Here is a 21520-nt window from a genome sequence, read left to right as displayed (position 1 = left end):
AAAAAAAAGTAAAATTAAAAACATCATTGTAAAAACAACACCTTCTCAGGCGGCATCGAATATACAGCAAACAAACTACTCAAAATCGAAAAAACACATGTGTGTAATGTAAGTTGCTATTTCTACAACAACCGTAATTGGCGGTCGACACTGTTTACAGTCGTTTTAATTATTTTTTGTCTCTTAACCTCGTTTTTACTATTATTTTATTATTGTTTTTTATTTTTTACATTTTTTTACAATGCCTTTGTGGCGTTTACTGTTGGTCGTTGGCACCGCGAGCGTAGCCGTACAGTTTTATCCGTTAGACCCGTTGCGACCGTTGTTGGACCCGTTGTTGGACCCGTTGAAGACTAACAGAAGTAAACGTATGGTGGGTGACAACACCAAAGAAGTTTCCGCTGAAGACCGTGGGAAAAAATATCCTTACATAGTCGGTATACATTCGACGCTAGACGACGGCAAGGACGGTTCAGAGACGGTCATATGCGCCGGAACGATCTTGAGTCTTCACATCATTATTACTTCGGCTCAATGCGTGTTAAACCCATTTGAAATTAAAGTAAACGGTTTATACATAATGATTTTTTTTTTTCGTAATTAAAAACTAGAATCGATAGAATTTGATAAGATTTTAAAATTCTCTATTCGCACTGAATCGGACATCGAGAAATGTTTGTTATAGTTTATGAATAGAACGTGAAAATTCCAGTACATTAGAGACGGACCATCCCGGTACCGGAGAGGTCGGAGATTGTAAGGAATAATTCCTAATAGTGCTCAAAATCCCAAAAATGTAATAGCAGATTTTGCTACCATAGCAATAGCGAGAAGGTATTAGTTTGTCAAAATGTGGTTTTTTTTCTTGTATCTAAAGTCACGATAATATTTATCTCTGTGAACCCATTTACTCGAGTGTAGAGGCTCTATCGATCTGTAAGGTTACGGTAAGAAAATGTAACTGAAGGTATAACTAGTTTGTAGGGCTATAACAATTTTTTTAAAAGTCTATACCTATTCAAACTTTTTTTTTAACCCAAAAACAAATGTAGCACAGTCTAAACCAGCTAGTTCTAAACCAAGCATAATCCAAACCAGCACAGTAAGAAATTTCCAAAGTGGTATTCAAATTGTGGTAACTATACTTCTCAACCAGATTGTCTCTAATGGTGGTCCGACTCTATTATACTAATTTGTTATTATGTTAGTTTGTGAACGAACCACGAGATTAGAGATAGTACCTATTTATAAAACCTCACATAGAATTAGCTTAGGTATATTATTCAGTTCTTTCAGACCTGTGATTTAGAGATGTGAATCTGTGAATACTTCAGTGATTTATCACTTTGCTAGCTTGGACTGTACTTGGTTTGGACTGTAGTAGTTTAAACTTTCTTAATATTATTTTTTTCCTGTAGGTACTCCTTTTCGTATTATGTGTCTGGAGCATGTGCTCGGCTATCACAGGACAATAACTCTATACAAAATATGGTAAATGCGTTTTGTCGTCTTCAGGTGTTCTTGGAGAATTTTAACCCTTATTCTAACGATGGCGTGATCATCGTAAAACTGCAGCTGGACGACGAGTCCACCGAAATGCCAAATCCTATCTACTATGGTCAGCGGGTGTTGCAGAACTACTCGTGGCTAAACGAGTACACCACGCCCTTCGGGAGAACCCGGGCGAATGTCAAACATAATTTGGCGCTTCTGTATTTCGAAGATCCGCTACCGGTGAAGAGCAATTTCTCGTTTCCGGAAGTCGACGGCAACTCGAGAATTTTCAAAAACCCAAACAACACGGCTAACACAAAGGCCGAAATGTTCGGTTGGTGTCATCCTCACAACAAGTCTTCCGAGGAAAAGGGAAATCCCAAGTTGATGAAGGCGGACATAGCTTCGTTGAGGAGCTGTCCCACCGACCGCGCGTGTGTACTCATTTTCAGTTTGTTCTTAACTCCAGTCCGTCTATATTCTCTAGTCACCCACAGCCACCCACATAATGTCTCGCAATCGAAATTTTTGCAATTCTGTGATTACAGATTGTATTTCTTTTTGTGTGCAAACGAAACTGATTTAGTGACGTGCAAAGGAGACGAGGGTGGTCCGGTGTTTTTTTCAGATCTTTCTCAGCGGACTCCTCCGATGCCTACACGTAAGCTTTGATATTCATTCTTCACATTATATTATAATGCTGTCAAAACCGTAAAATCTTATAACGGGTGTTGAATACTATACAGAAATTTGGTCCCCAAACTAATTGAACGGCTTCCTACAACAACCAGACAATTACATTATGATAAAAATTTCATTCATGGAAATGTTATTTAAAAGTTGATGCAACAAACTGTAAAATTCAGACTATGCAAATGGGATAAATATTTTTATTTTGATTATCCTAAGAATATTTTAAATGTGGTTTTATCTGATTGTTGCTCCAAGTCCTTCATCCGAACAACGTTGCGCTGATGCATTAATGGCAACGATCAATATTTTATAGAAATCTATCTTCTTCTTTCGTGTCAGTCAACTGTTTTGCATACATTTGTTAATTCTATAGTCTGTCAGTTTAATATTATTTAAACTTATATTTGTAAAAATATATTTTCCTGATTGTGCCCGAGTCACTTATTCGTAGACATAACTAGTAATTGTAATCAAAAGAAAGTGATATTAATTATCCATATTTTAAATTATATATAATATACCTACTATACTATAATATACAACATAACTATTAATACGTTATAATGTAATTCAAAATATTTATTACAATAGGAGCACGTCTCAAAATCGATTTTTTTTTCAAAACTCATTACTTAGTAGACATAATAAATTAGTATGTTGGTTTTCGATGGGTTTGAATTTAAGTATAATTTTGATGGTTTGTTAATAAGTCAGTTTAAATGATAATTTACAATATCATTGACTAAAAATATATTTTCCAATAATCTCATTTTCTTAAAATACCGTTTTTGTAAGTGTACCGTTTTTCTTGACTTAACTTTCCTGATATCGAAAATATTAAAAGCATTATTTTTGTTATTATTCGACTGAATTTATTTATATCAAATTTCATTGAATATTTTTAAAATAGTAAGTTATTGTGGGAGATTATAAAATAGTATAAATTATTGTCTTTACTCAGTTGAAAAAGTTACTATTTAATAATATTAACGTTACATTCAATATATATAGCAAATATCATAGTATAAATAAATTATACCAAAATTATCAGAAGATACCTCTGACTCTATCTTATTGTTAATAATTCACTTATTAGTGATAAGTGAAATTCGCTATACCCTGCGCCTCTTGGTCTTATGTTTTCCTTATCTCCCATTTTATTTTAAAGCCTTGTTAGTTATGTCTTCATTCAAAGGTTGGTAGGTTTTTTCAGTTGGCTTTTGTTTGTGTAGGCCAACCTGAGATTAAGCATCGACGGGCGCAGATTAACTTCCGAGGGTCATTCGAGACACACCACACCAAGCTACTCAATTCAGTTCTATGACTTCTTTATACTTTATACTTTTATTATTCTCTATTTTTATTCTGGTTACACTACTTTTCCCTTCTATAATTTTTACTCTCCCATTTTTTGTTTTCTTTCTATCCTGAAGATACTTGTGGCATTCGTGGCCCAAGTACATACTACACAACGATATTTCAATCGTAGTAAACCTACACAGCATTCCCTAAACCGCTTAAAATAAACTTTATAATTATTGATAAATGAAAAGATGTTCAATTTTGTGAGTGTTCACCACCCGATAAACGTTCAGAGAGGGTGCATGTGATAACTGATGTGAAAAAATATTGTCATAATATATAATTATACCTAATTTTGCTTTCTTTGTTGAATTAGTGCCTCCACCAGTAGTTAACGCAACCGGTAACGGTACTCTGAATGGCACCACTGGTAGTTCGAATACGACCGCCAGAGGTATTGACGGGAAAAATGCCACCACCGCTAAGGGCGCCAAACCGACGACAATTGCTCCTACCTCCGCACCAGATGCGAAGGAGGGTACGACTGAGCAGGGTAAGAATCCTGATACGGGCAAGGATACGTCTAAGAACACGAATTCGAGTTCGAGTACGAATTCGTCGAGTAAAGCATTAGAACCGGGTCCCATGTTGTCGGCAATCGTCAGTACTGTGACCGGCCGCAGTAGGAAACTGACATACCTGTGGCCGTACCGGTAACATACTTATTCTATATTACCTGCTGGCGCGGCGGTCGCCGATACGTAAAATATTATGAAGTAAGCGAAAAGGCTGCAGTGTGACCAGAACAATGAAATTACATTTCTCTGTTACATATTTTTAATTTCTTCCGCTACTGCAGCCGTGCAATACAAAGCATATGACTCATCGGTGTTTAACAACCTTTAAAAAATTACTTATTTTCATTTAAAGTGGTCACACTGTCGCTCGTTTTCCCGATTACTTTATTTCTGAGTACAGGGTGTTATGTTAGAGCTCTATATCGTTTTATTCTATAATTACCTGGGACTCAGGGAGCTATAATTGTTATGTTGCAAAAGCCTGTCAGCCAAAAGACAGGACAAATTATATTTTCGTCGTACAATTGTGTGATCATAATTTCCCCAACCCAATAATGTTGCTTGTTGAAAAAACCCGGCTTTCAATAGTATACCAGATATAGGAATCAAACGGCTCTTAAAGCACGGCCAAATAAAGTTTCTAAGCATTGTATCTATAAATTAAAACTAATGTAACAAAATCAACTAACGTTGAATTCATTAATAGATGTAGGAGTAAGGATCAATAGTATGTAATATTCAGAAATTTTCATAGTTAATTTTACCAACATAAATATTACATATTATTAGTCCTATTACATTCAATGGGTATTCGTACATTCATTTTTGTTTTATACTTAGTTATACTTTATACCAAGTTACCTATACAGAGTTATCCAAATTGCATGTTACATTATTATTTTCTATGACATTAAGGTTTTAACTCGAAAATTTAAAATAAACTACTTATTCTATTTAATGATCAAATATTATATTTAATCTTCAAGTAATTTGTTTTTTAATGGCAATATTAAGGGTTGACTTTCAAAAAACATACGGTAGCATATTATATTATAATAATATGCGTATTAAGAGCAGAATAAAATTTTGCTAAGATAACAATCATTAGCTATGTTACACCGTTTGCCATTTGGTCTAAATTTATCGCTTAGTTTCATAAATCGGATTATCTCGCTCCTTTGACAATGTGTAATACCGAGAAACTTTATTTGAACATGTTTTTAGAATGTCTCGGTGCTCATGTCTGTTGTATACGATACACGAATTTACTAATTTACAAAGGCGAAACGATAGTTTAGTAAATTAAATTATTATTAATTAATAATTATAATTTATATAATTTTAATTATTATTGCTGTGGATAAGCAAAGGGCGATAATACAATGAATTGTAAGAAAACAATAACGTAACGTTATAACATAACGACGGAATTCTATGGATAGTAAGGGTCTAATGCTTAACAAAGTAATGTGAGAGGCAAAAATGAAAATGTTAAATATTTCGAGAAGAAGTAATTTCTATAGGTTTTTAAGAATTGTGTTTCAAGAATGTGTTTGTTATATAAAACAAATAAGTCACTTAATGAAAGTTTGGGAAAGATTGAAGGACGGTATTGAAAAATAAATTTTGTTTTATGTCAAATAAAGGTTTGGTCCTAATGTTTCACGTGAGTTGTAAAGTATAGGAAAACAAATGATAATTTGTTTTTTAAAATTCAAAACAAATAACACGGTGCTAAGAAAATACCGTGAGCGGTTTTGTGTAAGAAACGTGTCCAAAATATTACAATTGTATACTCGAAGAGTAGAGTTAAGAATAAATTAGTAAAGCGAGTATAGAGTAGAATGTGACCGAATCGAAATTTGTTGTTAGTTCGCTATGGAAGAAGTTTTCCTGATGGTTTAAGTCAATGCGTCACCAATATACAGGTACTGGATAGCAAGCGTACTCCAAATGGCCGATATGACAACTATAGGGACTGTGACTTGCCCTACAACTCCTCAAAACTCGACCAAAGGAAAACGGACGAGCACGGCTATTCCGATGACCAGACCGGAAAACTACTACGATACCGGCGATTACAATGCCTTGTTGAGATTCCCGTACACGTGCGGTGCGATCTCTACGTTGAAAGGTTACTGGGCAAAGCATCTCCTGGTCGTCTCTGTCGCAGTAATAGTGAATCCTCCGTGTCTCTTGAACTGGCCCGACATCGCCAAACAAATAAACAAATAAACGCAAACGTCTGTGTTTTTACACGCACAGTGGAATATCAGCGCAGCCACAGGCAGCAGTGGTACATTTGAGTTAAAGAAAATATGCGCAATTAATGTTTTAATCGATTTTATTTTATTAAATGATTATATTTTGAAACATGAGTTCATCTATCTCGACGTGCTCCAAGTAGGTTCCCCTCGTTTAATAGTATAACAAAATCTACTGGAGAAATAATATATATATATATATATATATATATTGTAATATATCAATATCAAGTATCTCATAAGATTGTATACACTTAATAACATATCTACACACAATCACTTACACTACAAAGACTGGTCCTCGAGTCGCTTTACACACTTCTCACTTACTTCTTGTCGTATACAGTCGTCGGCCACACTTCATTTGTAACTCACTAGTTGGGGCAAGTACTTTTGGTTACTGATTCTTTTAGTATTTTCTTAAGCTTAACTCAATGTAAATGTAAATATTTCATTAACGTAACCAAGACAGTTTTCAATTATTCTTTTAATTGAATAATATTAACTCTCTTATTTCTCATTTCAATAGTCCAATAAGAATTATCCAGATACGACTCCTTGGGAAGCTATAAACGCAACCCTGGGATCTCAACGACCACGTTGAGCACACTTGATACTGTTGGATATTTTGCGATAGGTAAGTAATTATAGTAAAGTATCTACAAGGAAAGCTTGTTTGCGCAGTCATTGTATGCGACGTAAAGTTGAAGTCTGTGTGACGAGGGATAGCCATTAACTGAAGTATTAGTGCACAAGCGATTGTTTATAATACACATATTATACTGAGTTTGACTTCATTTTAAAATACATAGTATTTATCAACATATTCAGTACCTTAAAAGGATTTCTCTAGAAGAATCGAAGTAATAAATTAACTTAATCTACAAAGAACTACTACTCCGAGATCGTCGCTGGACCAGAAAAAAGGTACGTGGAAAATATCTTATTACAATAATGTAAGAGTAATAATAAGATTAAAATGATTCAAGATAGTTTAGAACACACCTACACATAAATCGATAATACATTCATCAGTTCCTATCCTGCCTACCTCTTTTTATTATTATTATTATTACAATATATATATCCAGTGCCTCAAAGAAAGGACTGGTATAGAGTAAACATATGTGTATTTCTATAAAAACTTAAGTAGTGAATAAAATTAGCTAACGAGAAACTACTACTCCAATATCGTCGCTAGACTAATAAAAAGTACATGGATATTATTTATTATAATTATACTCAAGTAATAGGATAAATTATATTTAAAGGATGAAACACATTTAACAATGGAAAAACACCTCCATCACGTAATCACCATAGTGTATCATCACACAACCATTTTCTTTAAATTTATTCTAATACACAATCTACATCATTATTAACTCTTCATATTTTGTTGTATGTAGTAGACATCTGTAGTGTCTATATAAGTGAAAACAATAAAATAGGTATACATTAAACGAGACACTCTTTTTAAATAAATTGTATTTATTATTTATTTTAAACGAAATAAACAAAAATGTATTATTTATTATTATTTTTATTATATAATAATTATTATACACAAGTAAGTAATACATTATATCCATTACATCTAAATTCTATAATAACATCCCCATAAAAGTTGTATTTAGAGTATTTATAAAATAATAAGTTAAATTTTTAGTATTTTCGAAGTCTGACAAATTTAAGTTCACGTAAGTAACTCAAAAGTAAGTATCTAAGCTGTATGAGTTCTTTTCAAAAACAAAGATATTCATATTTGTAGTTTTTTCATTTTTATATGTTGTTTTTCAAAAAATTAATAAGAGTAATTCAGAAGATACCGAGAAAAAACACCAAAATTGCGAATGTACCAATTACATAATTTATATATAGGTAGTAGATTACACATATGTTAACACTATAAATTTATAGGCATTTATGACTATTATTAAATTACTAGTTTTACTAAATAAATAATTTCTAGTCATGACAAAAAGTTGCTTACATGTTATGTATACGATGAACTCATAGGATAAGCTCTATAGTAAGGTAAAAAAGCGAGGTATTTATCTTTTAACAATTCCAGCCAAACGAACTTGATAAAAAACATATTGTCCATTGGTTTTATTAAATCCTTAATAGTTCTGATGTATTTTCCCATAGCCTCGATATTATCTTCCATTTCTTTGATGTTCACGCTTGCCGATTTTTTTTTTACCCTAAAATGGGTAAACATACTCATTGTGGGTGTGTATATTTCTGTTAAACTTGTATATAGAACGACAGACATGTTAACCACGAGGTGGTTTAACATGTTTTTTGAAATAGTTTTCGTCTGAGTCGAAGTTTCAATCGCTTTCTGCAGTGTTGGCAAGAATACATTATCGTCGATATCTAATATTTCAATGGCCTCGTGCAATGGTGCGATGACGCGAGACCATAGTTCATTTAGACGTTGTTTTAGCCCAGGCCTTGTCTTGTCGTACCAAGGAGGCAAGTGAGTCCTACCGTACTCGTACGATGCTAGATGAAACCACGAGTAGTACAATACAGTCGCGTAGACAATTCGTTGGAAAACCGAGGGGTACACCATGCACTGGTTCATAAAGAAGGGCCATCGATGAGTGTTGTACAAATTCATTTGAGTGATGCTAAGTTCATGCATTCTCATTCGCGTACCTTCCCAGGTGAATTGCTCGATCACGGGGTTTTGTTCGAACAGAACATCTTGGCGGCCGGTCAAGTGCGCCAAAGTGATATTTTCCTCGGTGAACAGACTCGCGTACTTGTAGGCTTCATTTAGTTTCTGGTTGCCGTACAGCTCTTTGGCGAACTGTTCGACGTTCAAGGTTTCCACGGTTATTTTGGAAATTATATTTTTATACTTGCAATTGTCGCGGTATGTGTAAACGCCGTCGGGACAGGAGGCGTTTTCTTCGATGAACTTCCAGTAGCTGCCCGGGTCGGTGGCAATGACTAATTTCGAGTAAGCCAAAATGATCCATACGGGCGGGATAACACGACCGTAGTACAGCACAGACAGCATACGGGCAACGTAAGTTTTGTAATTTCCGAATTCGGTTTTGTCCCCTTCGCCGAGGGCTTTGATGTTATCCAAAATCCATGCCAAGATCAAACTGTTGGCGCAGTGAAGTGCTTCGAATTTTTTATGATATTTCTCCAACGCTTCAGACTTTTTGGCAGTTGATAAACAATTTTTGCTCGACAATAAGGCTATATCGTTTTCGCCAAAGTTAATCTTCATCTCGTCGTCTTCCAACGTTTTGAAATCGTTCAGTAAGTCAACGAAAACTCTACTAATAACATTTTCGCGAAAACGCTCCAAATTGAAAAACTACAAATAAAAAAAAAACACGGTTCACTATTAACAAAACTTTAACTTCTTTACTTAAAAATAGGTCGTATTTAACCCCTAAAGTCATAATTTTATTTTTACGGTACACTAAAAAAAAACTATCAGAAAAAAGTACCATAAAACACATATTTTTCCCAAGCAATTTTGACAGGTGTAAACTTTTGGGTATAAGTTCAGCAGACTCTAAGCTACAAAACCATCAAAATTTTAGCTCAAACTAAAGAGTAGGAAAACAGTTATGCATTGATTTGTGCACAAGTGTCCAAATCCTATTTAAACTTCAACCCTTGTGGTTATCGACCAGTCAAAATATTTAATACATTATTTTCACTTTTAAAAGCCAATGAAATGTAGGTATGTGTAACCATTGTGCAAGTTTCAAAAGTTGATATAAAAATAATTAGTTAGGTAGGGGAGAAGGAACAAAAAAATGTGTAAAAATTGTGATCATATTGTATAAAAACAATACCCTATAAGATTTATTTTACCTTATAAGATATTGAGTGGTTCACGATAAAATGATCACCTTGTATTAACCCTTAAAGTTACATTGTATATTTTAAGATACATCTATTTTATTTATAACTTTTCATGGCCAATCTAAAAAGTACTATTATTTTGATTATTTTTTATATTTAAAAATTGACCCTTGCTATAAGTAAAGGGTTAAGCTTGTAAAGGTGAAGTATTAAACTTATTGTAATTTTATAATACTCTTTCTGAGTTGATACATTATCAATTTAAAAAAAACACTAGTTAAGTATCAACTGAAATATTTTTCTCGTTAATAATAATAATAAAATAAAATAACTATTTTTAGAAATCTTGTAAATGTTAATTGTATTGATCTAATGGTAAGCCCATAATGATTTTCTGACAATATTGTCAGTATGGGAAAAAATCAGTTAAATGGTGATCAATAATTGAAAAAAACATTATTAAAAATGAATAAGATTCTTAAATTAATAATACAAACAAATTATATTACATCTGCGTTCCATCTGGCGGTAATCCTAGTGAACATTAACAAATAGACCGATGTGAACAATAATGTTTGTCTATATTCACCCATGGTGAAATAATTGATAGTAATAATATTTATTTAATGTTTTTCAATATTAAATGTGTGTTAAAAACTTATAAACAAGCCACAAACTGAAAATTGTATATTTTAAAGTAATTTGTTATAAACTGTTCCACTCAAAATTTGGTATTTAGTGTATACTCTTATGTACTAAAAGTTGTTTTCTTAAAACTGTTGTTATTTATTTATTTAAAAAACACAATAGTTAAATATTTTTTACTTACACAGCGATGACGTTATTGTATGTGTAATGTTTGCATTTGATTTTTTGCACGTTAAAATGCTAAAATTTTTATTATGCTAAACATATTAAAATAATAAACATTGTGATTTAAAAGAATCGTATATTTATTATTCGCCGATGAAGGTTTAACAATTGAAAATAATGTAGGTTGTTACACTGATATTTTTTTTGCAATAGTCTAAAAAGACTGACTAAATGCATGTTAAGTAGGGCACCGTTTACTTAGCATCACAACAACCAAAGGTTATTGGTGACGTACATATACTATTTCTTCATTCAGTCATTCAGTTCATTTGTTATGTTATTGTCTTTGCATTTCCAACGATAAAATAAGATTGTGGATATTGAAAGGTTGATATACAGGTGTGACCGTATAGATTGAATCTGATTGTATAATAGTAAATAAGAAGAAAATGCAAATAGAACCTTTGCAAGTTTGAATAATGTTAATTAATAATAATACAATGAATGACCACGGAGAACTCAAATAGCAATTTCTTTTCGCTGTGGTAGAATCACAGTCAATCCCAACGATTTGAATGTCAGTTGAGCTCTCTAGTGTCCACAGATTAGATTCGAGTTATTTGGCTGCTTTACTATTTTAAGTAGGAAGCCGATTTTATTTAAAAAGTTCAGTTTCTTGTGAAAGAACTAAATTAAATTTGCAATTTTTTCAATATTAAAACTAAATTTGTTTGCATTAAAATAGCAAAAAAATCAATAATATGCTTCCTATATAACCTAGTAAAGTTTCCAAAGAACTTTTATGTCTTTACAAAATTAAAACCGTTTCATCTTAAGTAGTCGGAATTCGTTTTGGCTGTTTGGTCTAAAACGTCAATACATCAGACCACATGCAATCCTCTTAGGTAATGAATAATGTTAACAGCTCAAATACAATCTACTATCTAGTCTCTCTCTTACGTTTAACGTCCGTTATTCCCGCCAATCGGGGCTTAGACGGTTGAGATTTGGCATTTTTGGGCTTTAAGAGAGGTGCAGGTGGCCGTTTTTTCCCCCAGACAGTTGCCCGCCCGGTGGAACAAACCGCCAGTGGCCGAGATTCGAATCCGGCGACCGTGCGTTGATACATTGCCGCCCTATCTGACTCCACCACGCGCCTGCACTAATCTACTATCTAGTCTAATAAATGAATAGTTTACTAATGAACCAGTAATGATTTTTATTTATCTTATTTTTTTATTAATTTTACTATTACTATTATTAATGTTTATTATTTATTTATGAATGTTATTGAACCATGAATTGTAGGCATCTACTTAAAAAACTATAACATTGACGTTTGAAATGTATACTATGTCACTATAAGCAAACCGTTTGACAAGTAGTTTGCTTTGTTTTCTTAAAAATGCTGATATAGCACAGTACTCGTTTCATACTCCTTATATTTAGGCAAAAAAGAAAGTCTCTTTTCTTTTAAAATTTTGCTCCAAATGAACTTGATAAAAAAAATATTGTCAATTGGTTTGATTACATCTTTAATATTACTGATGTATTGTCTTAGTGCTTCGGCGTTATGTTTAATTTCTTCTACGTCTGCACTGCCTATTGGTTGTTTAGTCTTAAAATAATTAACTATACTTTTGGATGTTTTACTTTCTTCGGCTTGCGCTCTGTCTTTTTGTTTCTTATGCCAAAAATGATTAAATATACTTCCCAGGTTTAACACTGACGTTTCCTTTAAACATTTGGCCAGAACGACCGACGCGTTCATCTCGAGCTCCAGCAACTTACTGATTCTGATTTTCTTCCCGGAAGTTCTGATCACGTTTGCCAGTATCGGCAACAGTGCACCGTCGTCGGCGTCTAAAAATTCGACCGCCTCTTTCAACGGTTCGATTATCAACGACCATTTCTTGGTCAGTTCCCTTATCGACTTGCAGCTGTGCTTGAACCGGGTCCTGTTGAACACGTACGATTCCAAATGGAACCACGCGTAGTACAACACGGTCGTGTAGACAATGTGTTGGAATTGCAAGTGGTAGTCAACGCAACCGGTCATCACGAACGGCCATCGGCGCGTGTTGTACGCTTTCATTTGGTAATACCTGTGCTTGTCCATGAGACGTTCGGCGTCTTGCCAACAGATTTTCATCTCGGGCTTTTCGTCGAACAAAACGTCTTGGCGGTCGAACAAACCCGCCAGTGTCAGAGTTTCTGCGGTGAACATACTCTCGTACTTGTAGGTCGTCCGCAGCTTGTCGTTCGCGTACAACACTATGGCCATGTCGTCCGCGTCCCTGTAGTACTCCGCGTCCGGTAGATCCCAATTCCGCGGGCGAATCATGTGCCTGGCCTTGCATTTGTTGCTGTACGCGTGGGCGTACTTGGAAAAAAAGGTGTTTTCCTCGACGAATTCCCCGTAGCCGGCCGGGTCGGCGCCGACGATCAACTTGGCGTAAGCCAAAACCATCCATTTAGCCGCGACGGTACGGCTGTAGTACAACACGGACAGCATGCGAGCACCGTAAGTCTTGTACATTTCGAATTGTCCCTGTTTGTCTTCGCGGGGCAGCCCGTCTTCGCCGAGCATTCCGTCGTTCTTGATTTGGTGCAGAAACGACAACACGATAAAACTGTTGGCGCATTGCAGCGCGTACATTTTTTTCCGATACTTTTTCATGGCCACCGACTTGACCCTTCTGCACTTCTTGGTCTTGCACGGTTCCGTCAACGTTTTGATATCTGCGTCGTCGAAGTAAACCGACACGCCAACGTCTTCGGACGTATCAAAATCGTTTAGTAGCTCGACAAATTCTCTGCTGAAGACAACGTCCCGGACGCGCACCAGATTGAACTGCAAATAAAAGAATAATTAAAAAAAAAAAAACAACGCCATACTTTGTAAGAAATAGCTTAACTCCCCACCCCTGCCCCCAACACTGTCAATTGTCAATCGAGATTAGGAGAGACTTTGGATACTTGATAGAATACTGATGATAAGTTGAGGTATAATAATAAAATGTATAGTCTACTTGGTTATTTTCGCCATTTGTTTTTTTATTCTCTATGCGGTACAATTGGTATATTATCTCACTGTAGTGGTTGGGCTGAGTACAAGTCTACTTAGATTTATTATTTTGTATAAATTTTTTTTTTAGCTAAGCAATAGTAGTTATAATTTAGCGTTAATCCTATACACATATATATTTTTAATAATACAGTTATTGCGTTTCGCCAAATCATAAAAAATGCTATTTTTCAAAAAAAAAATTAACACCAAAATCATAATTTACATTTATTTGCCTAATCACAGCAAAATTGTGATACTTTTATATAACTATTTGATTGCGATTTATAAAAACAATTTTGAAATAAAACATTCATTAGTGTGCCGTTAAATCGTTATAAATAAAAAATTGAATTTTGACAACAAAAATCGATAAACCTTTTTTGCTTTAAAATAAAGAAATCTTAAGGAAAACTAGCATGTATTTTAATTTTATAATTTTTGTTTGATTTAAAACAAAAAATATTAAATGCACTACAATAATTATTAGTATTAGAATAATAAGTATAACACATTTTTACCTTTGTGCCAACCGTAGCCACTGTAAAAAAAACTAAAAAAATGAATGCCGTTAAAAAAATTGTTTGTCTATATGAACCCATTGCGAAATTTATATTTAATATCTTTTGAAATTAATGATTTTATTTATTTTTATAAGAATATACGTGTAACTCATTTAACGTGTATCAATTATCACTATTAACGTTTTTTTTCTGTACGTGTATCATGTATGGATTTTGTATAACAACTGTAACTGTGAATTTTTGTGTTTTTTATTTACTTTAGGCATAAACGTCTTTGGTTATTTACCTACAATATTATATTGGTGATGTTAAAACCAATTTTTTGAGTTCATTGAAGTTTACTTTAACATTAAACCTATTCTTACTTTACAGTTATTTTATAAATTTTAGCATCGAAGCTAAAATAAACCTGTGGAATTTAGAATTTTACAAGACTTGCCGAATGTATGATTTATTCAAAGACGTATTTACATTTTTGGCGCCTTGGGGCACTGTTTATTTAGCGCCCTTGCATAAGAACAAAAGTGTTCAAATAATTAAAATGTTCCAAAATAATTACCAAACTTGTAGATGTGATGAATCCAATAATAAAGCAATATTATTCAAATAGGTAATAATCTGTACTGCAAACAGGACCACCACTCCCTTTGGCCAAAAACTTAAATAAACATGATATATATATTATTATATTACAATAATAACTATATAATATTAATTGAAGTGTGGTGGTTGTCGTCGATAGTAGTGGCTGCAGCTGTGAATCATGATATATTTTTTTTGATTTGTTTATTCATTTAGCGCCCTGGCATAAGAACAAATGTGTTCTAACAAATGCGGTATTAAAAAAAAGTGGTTATATTTTGAATACAAATGTATATTGTACTTAACTTAAAATATAATGACAATGAATATAATAAATATGTATATAATGAAAATGAAAATTTAATATAAATGTATTAAAATATAATTTTAACAATTTAAAACATATAGTGAAATATTACATTTAAATACTTACTTAATTAAATTTTTCGGAGCAAATTTTGCTTTGCACATATATTAATAATTTCATCATAATTTATATCTATGGTAATTTTAGATTTAATAACCTATAAAAACGGTTATCAGACATTCTTGATCCGATATAAGATTTAACTCTCTTCAGTGCAGACAACGATTTCTAGGCTGAACAATTTAAATTTTGACAGTATAGATACACAGTTAATGTTTTTTTGTAATTGTTAATTAATAATTGTTTTGTAAAACTCTGATGGTGAAAGCTTTATAGTTTGAAATAAGAAATATATAGTTAATAGTTAATAAAGTATTAACTATTATGACTATGAAGATTTTCTTATAAAAATATTTTTGTACATCATATATGGTATGACTACATATCATTGTAATTTCAAAGAAGGCCTTTAATTAGGTAGTATCATACAAATTTATTTCATGTGTGTATACTGTATATAGGATTTAAAATAAAAAACTAAATACGCCTTTGGATATTTGTTAAAACTTGTTTTGTAATTAATATTCATATTCAATATAGTAAGGTAAGAATGAGCCATTGAAATCATAAATGATACCACTGGAAATAAACTTCATAAAAAACATGTTAATATGAATAGTATTTTTTAAAATACTAATAAATGTTGTTAACTTGTTTACATTTTCGTTCATCTGTTTAACATGAAGACTTTCAATTTTCTTTTTCCTACTTTGAAAGATCTCTAATATATTGTGTGAATCATCCGCATGAATGACGTTTAAGCAGATAGTCAACACTGCACTCACTTTTTGGACTAAGTCACTTAAGTCATCACTATGTACTTTTTTGCCGTTCTTAAACATGTTTAATACTGTGATGAATAAACTGTCGTTGATATCTAGTATTTCGGTTGCTTCCTCCAACGGTTTGGTTATAAGAGACCAATATTTCATTGGTTCTTTAAAATATTTCCTAATTACTTTTATAATAGATTTTCCGGTAAACAACAACTGATAAGATTTTAAATGAAACCAAACTTGATACAAAACATTGGTGTAGACAATGTGCTGAAACTTTAGATAACAATGCATGTTTTCATATACGATAAAATGCCATTGATGGGTTTGAGAAAGATCCCTAAGATTGTCCACGTGGTTAATCATAGTATTAAGCTTCTCCGGACCAATAAATTTAACCAAGACCATTTTGTCGAAAATAGCATCTCGTTGGGCAAACAAATTCGATAGCTGTAAATGTATAATGGTAAAGAGACTGGAGAATTTGTAGGCGGTTTTTGTCAAATTCGCGTTGTCGTACAATTGCTCTGCGATTTTATCGATATCAACAGTTTCTATGTAAGCGTCTAGTGAATCGTGAGCATTTTGCAATGGGATCAATTCAACGGTCTGACAGAACTTTAAATATTCCAACATCTGGCCATATGAGAAAATATCTCTGGGCCACTCAAACGTGCCCGAGTCCACTGCGGTGACCAGTTGAATATACACCATAATGTTCCAGCTAGCTGCGAGGAAACGACCGTAGTACAACATGGACAGCATACGAGCCGAATGGATTTTGAATTTTTCCATCATTTTTTTAACCTCGTTGCTGGGTTTTTCCTTATTGAGGTTCGCATTGCTGAGCTTATGCACAATGTTCAACAGAATCAAAGCGTTAACGCAGTTGAGTGCGGTGACTTTCTTGTTGTACTTCTGAATCGCTTGAGTTTTGTCGGTTACACATTGCGGTGTGCTGCATATCTCCGTCATTGTCAATAATTTCACATCGTATATTTCAAAGCGAATCTTGTTTTTTTCGATAGTTTCTAAACTGTCTAGCATAATAATCACGTCTATGCTGTAAATTTTCTGCTTGACGGGTTGCAGTGTAAATTTCTGCAAAAAAAAAAAATGTTAATCGGTAAGAAAATCAGATTCCAAACAATCAAACCACAGAAAATATAAAAGCAAAATGGTTGATTTCAATGTAAACAAAAACATTCGGCCATTTTGCCATTAATTGGTTATGTTTATAATAAATCACATCTTAACACAACTAATAATAATGTATAACATTATAATGATTCACAAACGAGAAAATGGCCGCTGCGATGTTGTGTGATAAACATTATTACCGAGTTGATTTTTATCAGTGTCCAGGACTTAAACTCGATGCCAAAGCCAGTACCAATTACTCTATTAGAGTTTTGATTATTTTTATTTTGTTTTGTATACAAATATTATTGTTTACGGGTTTTATCGATTTCGAACGAAAAAGAATGAGTTACTATTCAATAATTAACATTTTCAATAATGCTTATAATCATTTTAATATAATTTATATTTACTCTTGTTGTAATTTCGATAATTTTTTTTGTAATCTATTTAAAATTTGACACCTATTATTTGCGTTAACGACAGTAACTAAAAGTTAAAAATGCGAATTAGACATTTTTGTTACGTTTAATGTATATGGACAATCGCTATAAGATCCTGGATAACTTTGTTGAAAATCTATCATGTTTGGGCCATTAAGGAATGATTTCTTACAAAGGAACAAGGAACTAAAAGACTAAAAGTTAAATTTTAAATTTTTATATCACTTTGCGAATTATAATTTTAACTCAGCCACGTTTTAGTAAGCATGTTTATATTGAAAAAAAATAATTTTAACGGATTAAAAATTACACTGCGACCGTTATTCAATTATATAGGATGTTTCACAAAGATATGACAATTAAAATAACTTTTGTACTAGTGAATATTTTTAAGATTTTTTTTGTACTTATTTTCGCTATAAGCACCACGATTTTTATTGTTCTTTTTGTCATTTGTGTTTTGGATTTTTGATTTTTTTGTTTCGGCTGGTCAAAAACCAATTTTAGATAATTACTTTTAAAGTTATATGAGATAAAAGCTCATGTAGTAAGTGCGTAGAGTTATTTTTTGCCTGTGCGCATTGCTCTACAGCACTCCACCTCCCATCCTCAGCTTTAAGTTTAGATAACTTTATAAGTAGCCATTCAAAATTGGTTGTCGGCCAGTCGAAAATGTCATCAAATTAATCTTAATAAAATGGCATTTAAAATTTTAAAAAAATATATAACAAACAATTTTTTAAAAAGTTAACCATCGTTCAAGTAAATCAGTTAAGAGCAATAAAAACGGTAGTGTTCATAGCGCAAATTAGTATAAATACATTTTCAAAAAAAATCTTCACGTTTATCCATTTCAAAAGAGAACATATCGGTGACCAGTATACGTTCGGCGGCGCGCATGTCCCGCCTAGCACCTCCAACCATGACAAGCGCGCTCCCATCGGCCGCTCGCTGTGAACTATATAGTACTATAGTACTATATATACAGCTGGTGTCAAATATCATGCCACTTATCCACTCTTGCGCTTACCGTTGTACGCTTTAAATTTGTGTTTTTTTTTTTATATTTTGGACTTAGTGATATATTGTTTGCAATTATTATGGACCAAATACAGGACGATCTTCTATCTCCAGTTAGGCGGAACCCAAAAGAAAAGGCCAACTAAAAAAATGTCTAGTTTTTAATTTTTATATTAGTTATTTATTTCACTTTTTGAAAATTAGGTAAACGCTTTATTTAAATGAAAAAATGAAATAATTAAACAAATGACATACAGTGAGAGGAAAAAAAATTGTTAAATGAAATTAAACATATTTTTTTTACTTAAGAGCATAAATTTGTTTAATATATAATGCATAAATTTAGCGAAAACCTAATTTAAAATGTATGATATTATATAATATCACAAACTGTCCGGACCCGGCGTTGCCCGAGATTTAATCTGCCAGGGCTGAGTAAAATAATTCCCATTCCCACCCCCATCCCTCATATCTTATCTCTTATCAGATAACAGTGTGACAGAGTTTTTGTGACACTTTTTCCGGTTATTATGTCCTCCTCTTACTCAAGGGTCCCAGTTTCAGTCCCATATCCCGTTCCAACAGTTAAAAGCTTGCCCAGAATCGTGGTACATAGAATCGGCCTGTTCCTTTAATCATTACCTACCATTTCTTATAATTTATATAATATTTATTGTGGTAAAAATCTATTTCCTTTCAATAAGTGACACTTTTTGGCTTTCGTTAAAAACTACTTTAGTTATTCTTAAAGTGAGTTAAATAATCCTTAGGTACTTAAACATTTTATAATAATTAATTACTAAAATACATATTTTATAATAATTAATAATTATATTATTACATTTATTTATTTATAACATTAATTATAATATCGGACTCCATAAATTATGTGTACTTTTTAGTCAGTGACTGTGTGTGCAATATGTTTATTTAATTTATTTATTTTAATTTTTATTATTTAATTCATTTATTTAATTATTTGTTTTGTTTTTTTTAAACTCTTTTGTATATTGAACATATTGTTTGATTAAATTACTTTATTCATTTATTAATTGCATTTTATTATTTACTATTTGAACTGCATTATTCGACTTTGTATTAAAGTCAATAAAAAGTTAATTTTATTTTTTATCAATAACTTCCTAATAAAAACCGTAGATAAGTTGTTAGTCACAAAAATTAAAAAAAGACTAAAACCATTTAAGTTGACGCTCCAAATAAATATTCCATAATACTTATGCCGAATAACTATTAAAATGTATAAAAGTTACGCCCTCATTTACAGGCCGAGGTCTATGCCCAGTCGTGATACACTCTGTAAATTTTTTTAGAAAATTATTGCAATCGATTGTGGAATCAATCGATTTTGAACAGTAAACGAACTATTTTTGTTGATCTTCTGTAGCTGACGTTATTTTTTATTTTTATTTAGGTGGGGTTTTTTAGGCGTTTGACACTTGTGATAAACGACATAGGTAAGCGTGTAAGGACATGTATAAGTAAATTGCACGCGGTCACCCATCCGAAATGATTCGGTGGTAGATGCAGTCAAACTTAAGTTGGCACACATCACACTTAAGAACCACTATTCTGTATCATGCCCTTAGGAGGGCATTAAGATACAACATACATACCTATGCTTTTCACTGTATTAAAAAAAAATACTCAATTTACCTTCGGTGTACTTGGGTGGTTTGCGACCGCAGAATAAATTACTAGTAGAAATAATAAAAGCGTCACAAAAATCATTTTTTCTGCTGATTTCATAACATCATACGACAAAAAGTTATGTTATTTTTGTAGATTAACAAACGCGTAAACACTTAATAAAACTGATTGATAATAATTATTGTTCGTTATTAAGTACAAAAATGTATCGACTATTATGTTTTACTATTACTATATTTTTCGTTACATTTTATTGTTCTATGCGCAAAGAACTATGAATGCCTATAAACATACAAACAATAACGTCACACGCCATGTAGCCTCATTTAAAAAATATAACATATTAGGTACACAATTTTGTCTTAGCATATACCACATTTTTAACATTATTATGTGTTTGTCTATACACTAACGTTATATTCAACATAAATGTAGACTAATTTGATAAATACTTTATTGCTACTCAGGCCATAAATGTTTTATCAGCATAATAATGCATTTTTGTTATAGCAACGATTTTATCGCGGCAATCGAAAAATACATTGTCTCAATAATACATTTATCAAAAATTTGTTTGTTTATCAATTTAGTCAAATTGATATCAAAATAATAATTTCTTTTACCGTATTGACGGTATTTTATTCATATAAATAAACTGGTTTTATTAAGGGTTAATAAATAATACCTATTTAAATTGATTGTTATTTTTCATTAAGTTTAATACTAAATGGGCCAACTTTTTAAAATTTTCACACTTGTAAGTTATAACAAAAACTCTACAGCAACTTGAAGATTTTATTTACCAGGATTGTACTTAATACAATAAACAGCATATATATATATATATATTGTAATAATGTATATACATTTTCCCCCAATAAATTAA

The 21520-nt window shown here is 32.3% G+C and overlaps 3 protein-coding genes across 3 annotated transcripts; 1 reads left to right on the top strand and 2 right to left on the bottom strand.

Annotated features, from left to right (window-relative positions):
- The first annotated feature begins 224 nt into the window (after positions 1–224).
- On the top strand, positions 225–6373 carry LOC126844713 (uncharacterized). Its single transcript, XM_050583092.1, has 5 exons — positions 225–562; positions 1516–1928; positions 2043–2155; positions 3866–4042; positions 5940–6373. Exons 1-5 carry the CDS (start codon positions 242–244, stop codon positions 6371–6373), a joined length of 1458 nt encoding a protein of 485 aa, XP_050439049.1. The 5' UTR covers positions 225–241.
- A 1758-nt stretch (positions 6374–8131) lies between these two features.
- On the bottom strand, positions 8132–10881 carry LOC126844624 (uncharacterized). Its single transcript, XM_050582935.1, has 2 exons — positions 10684–10881; positions 8132–9674 (listed from the first exon to the last, which is right to left on the bottom strand). The coding sequence occupies exons 1-2, from the start codon at positions 10765–10767 to the stop codon at positions 8328–8330; spliced, it is 1431 nt and encodes a 476-aa protein (XP_050438892.1). The 5' UTR covers positions 10768–10881; the 3' UTR covers positions 8132–8327.
- A 1408-nt stretch (positions 10882–12289) lies between these two features.
- Positions 12290–17338, bottom strand: LOC126844712 (uncharacterized). Its single transcript, XM_050583091.1, has 3 exons — positions 16373–17338; positions 14576–14677; positions 12290–13841 (listed from the first exon to the last, which is right to left on the bottom strand). Exons 1-3 carry the CDS (start codon positions 17336–17338, stop codon positions 12387–12389), a joined length of 2523 nt encoding a protein of 840 aa, XP_050439048.1. The 3' UTR covers positions 12290–12386.
- Between the last annotated feature and the right edge of the window lie 4182 nt (positions 17339–21520).

Source organism: Adelges cooleyi, unplaced genomic scaffold (assembly GCF_023614345.1).
Source record: "Adelges cooleyi isolate 19-005CV unplaced genomic scaffold, UGA_ACOO_1.1 ACOO_flye_CR_arks_rails_tigmint_CR_PRNA_651, whole genome shotgun sequence".
In the NCBI taxonomy this organism is placed as follows: domain Eukaryota; kingdom Metazoa; phylum Arthropoda; class Insecta; order Hemiptera; family Adelgidae; genus Adelges; species Adelges cooleyi.
The sequence above is the reverse complement of the archived record's forward strand: the minus strand, read 5'-3'. Positions and strand labels throughout refer to the sequence as shown.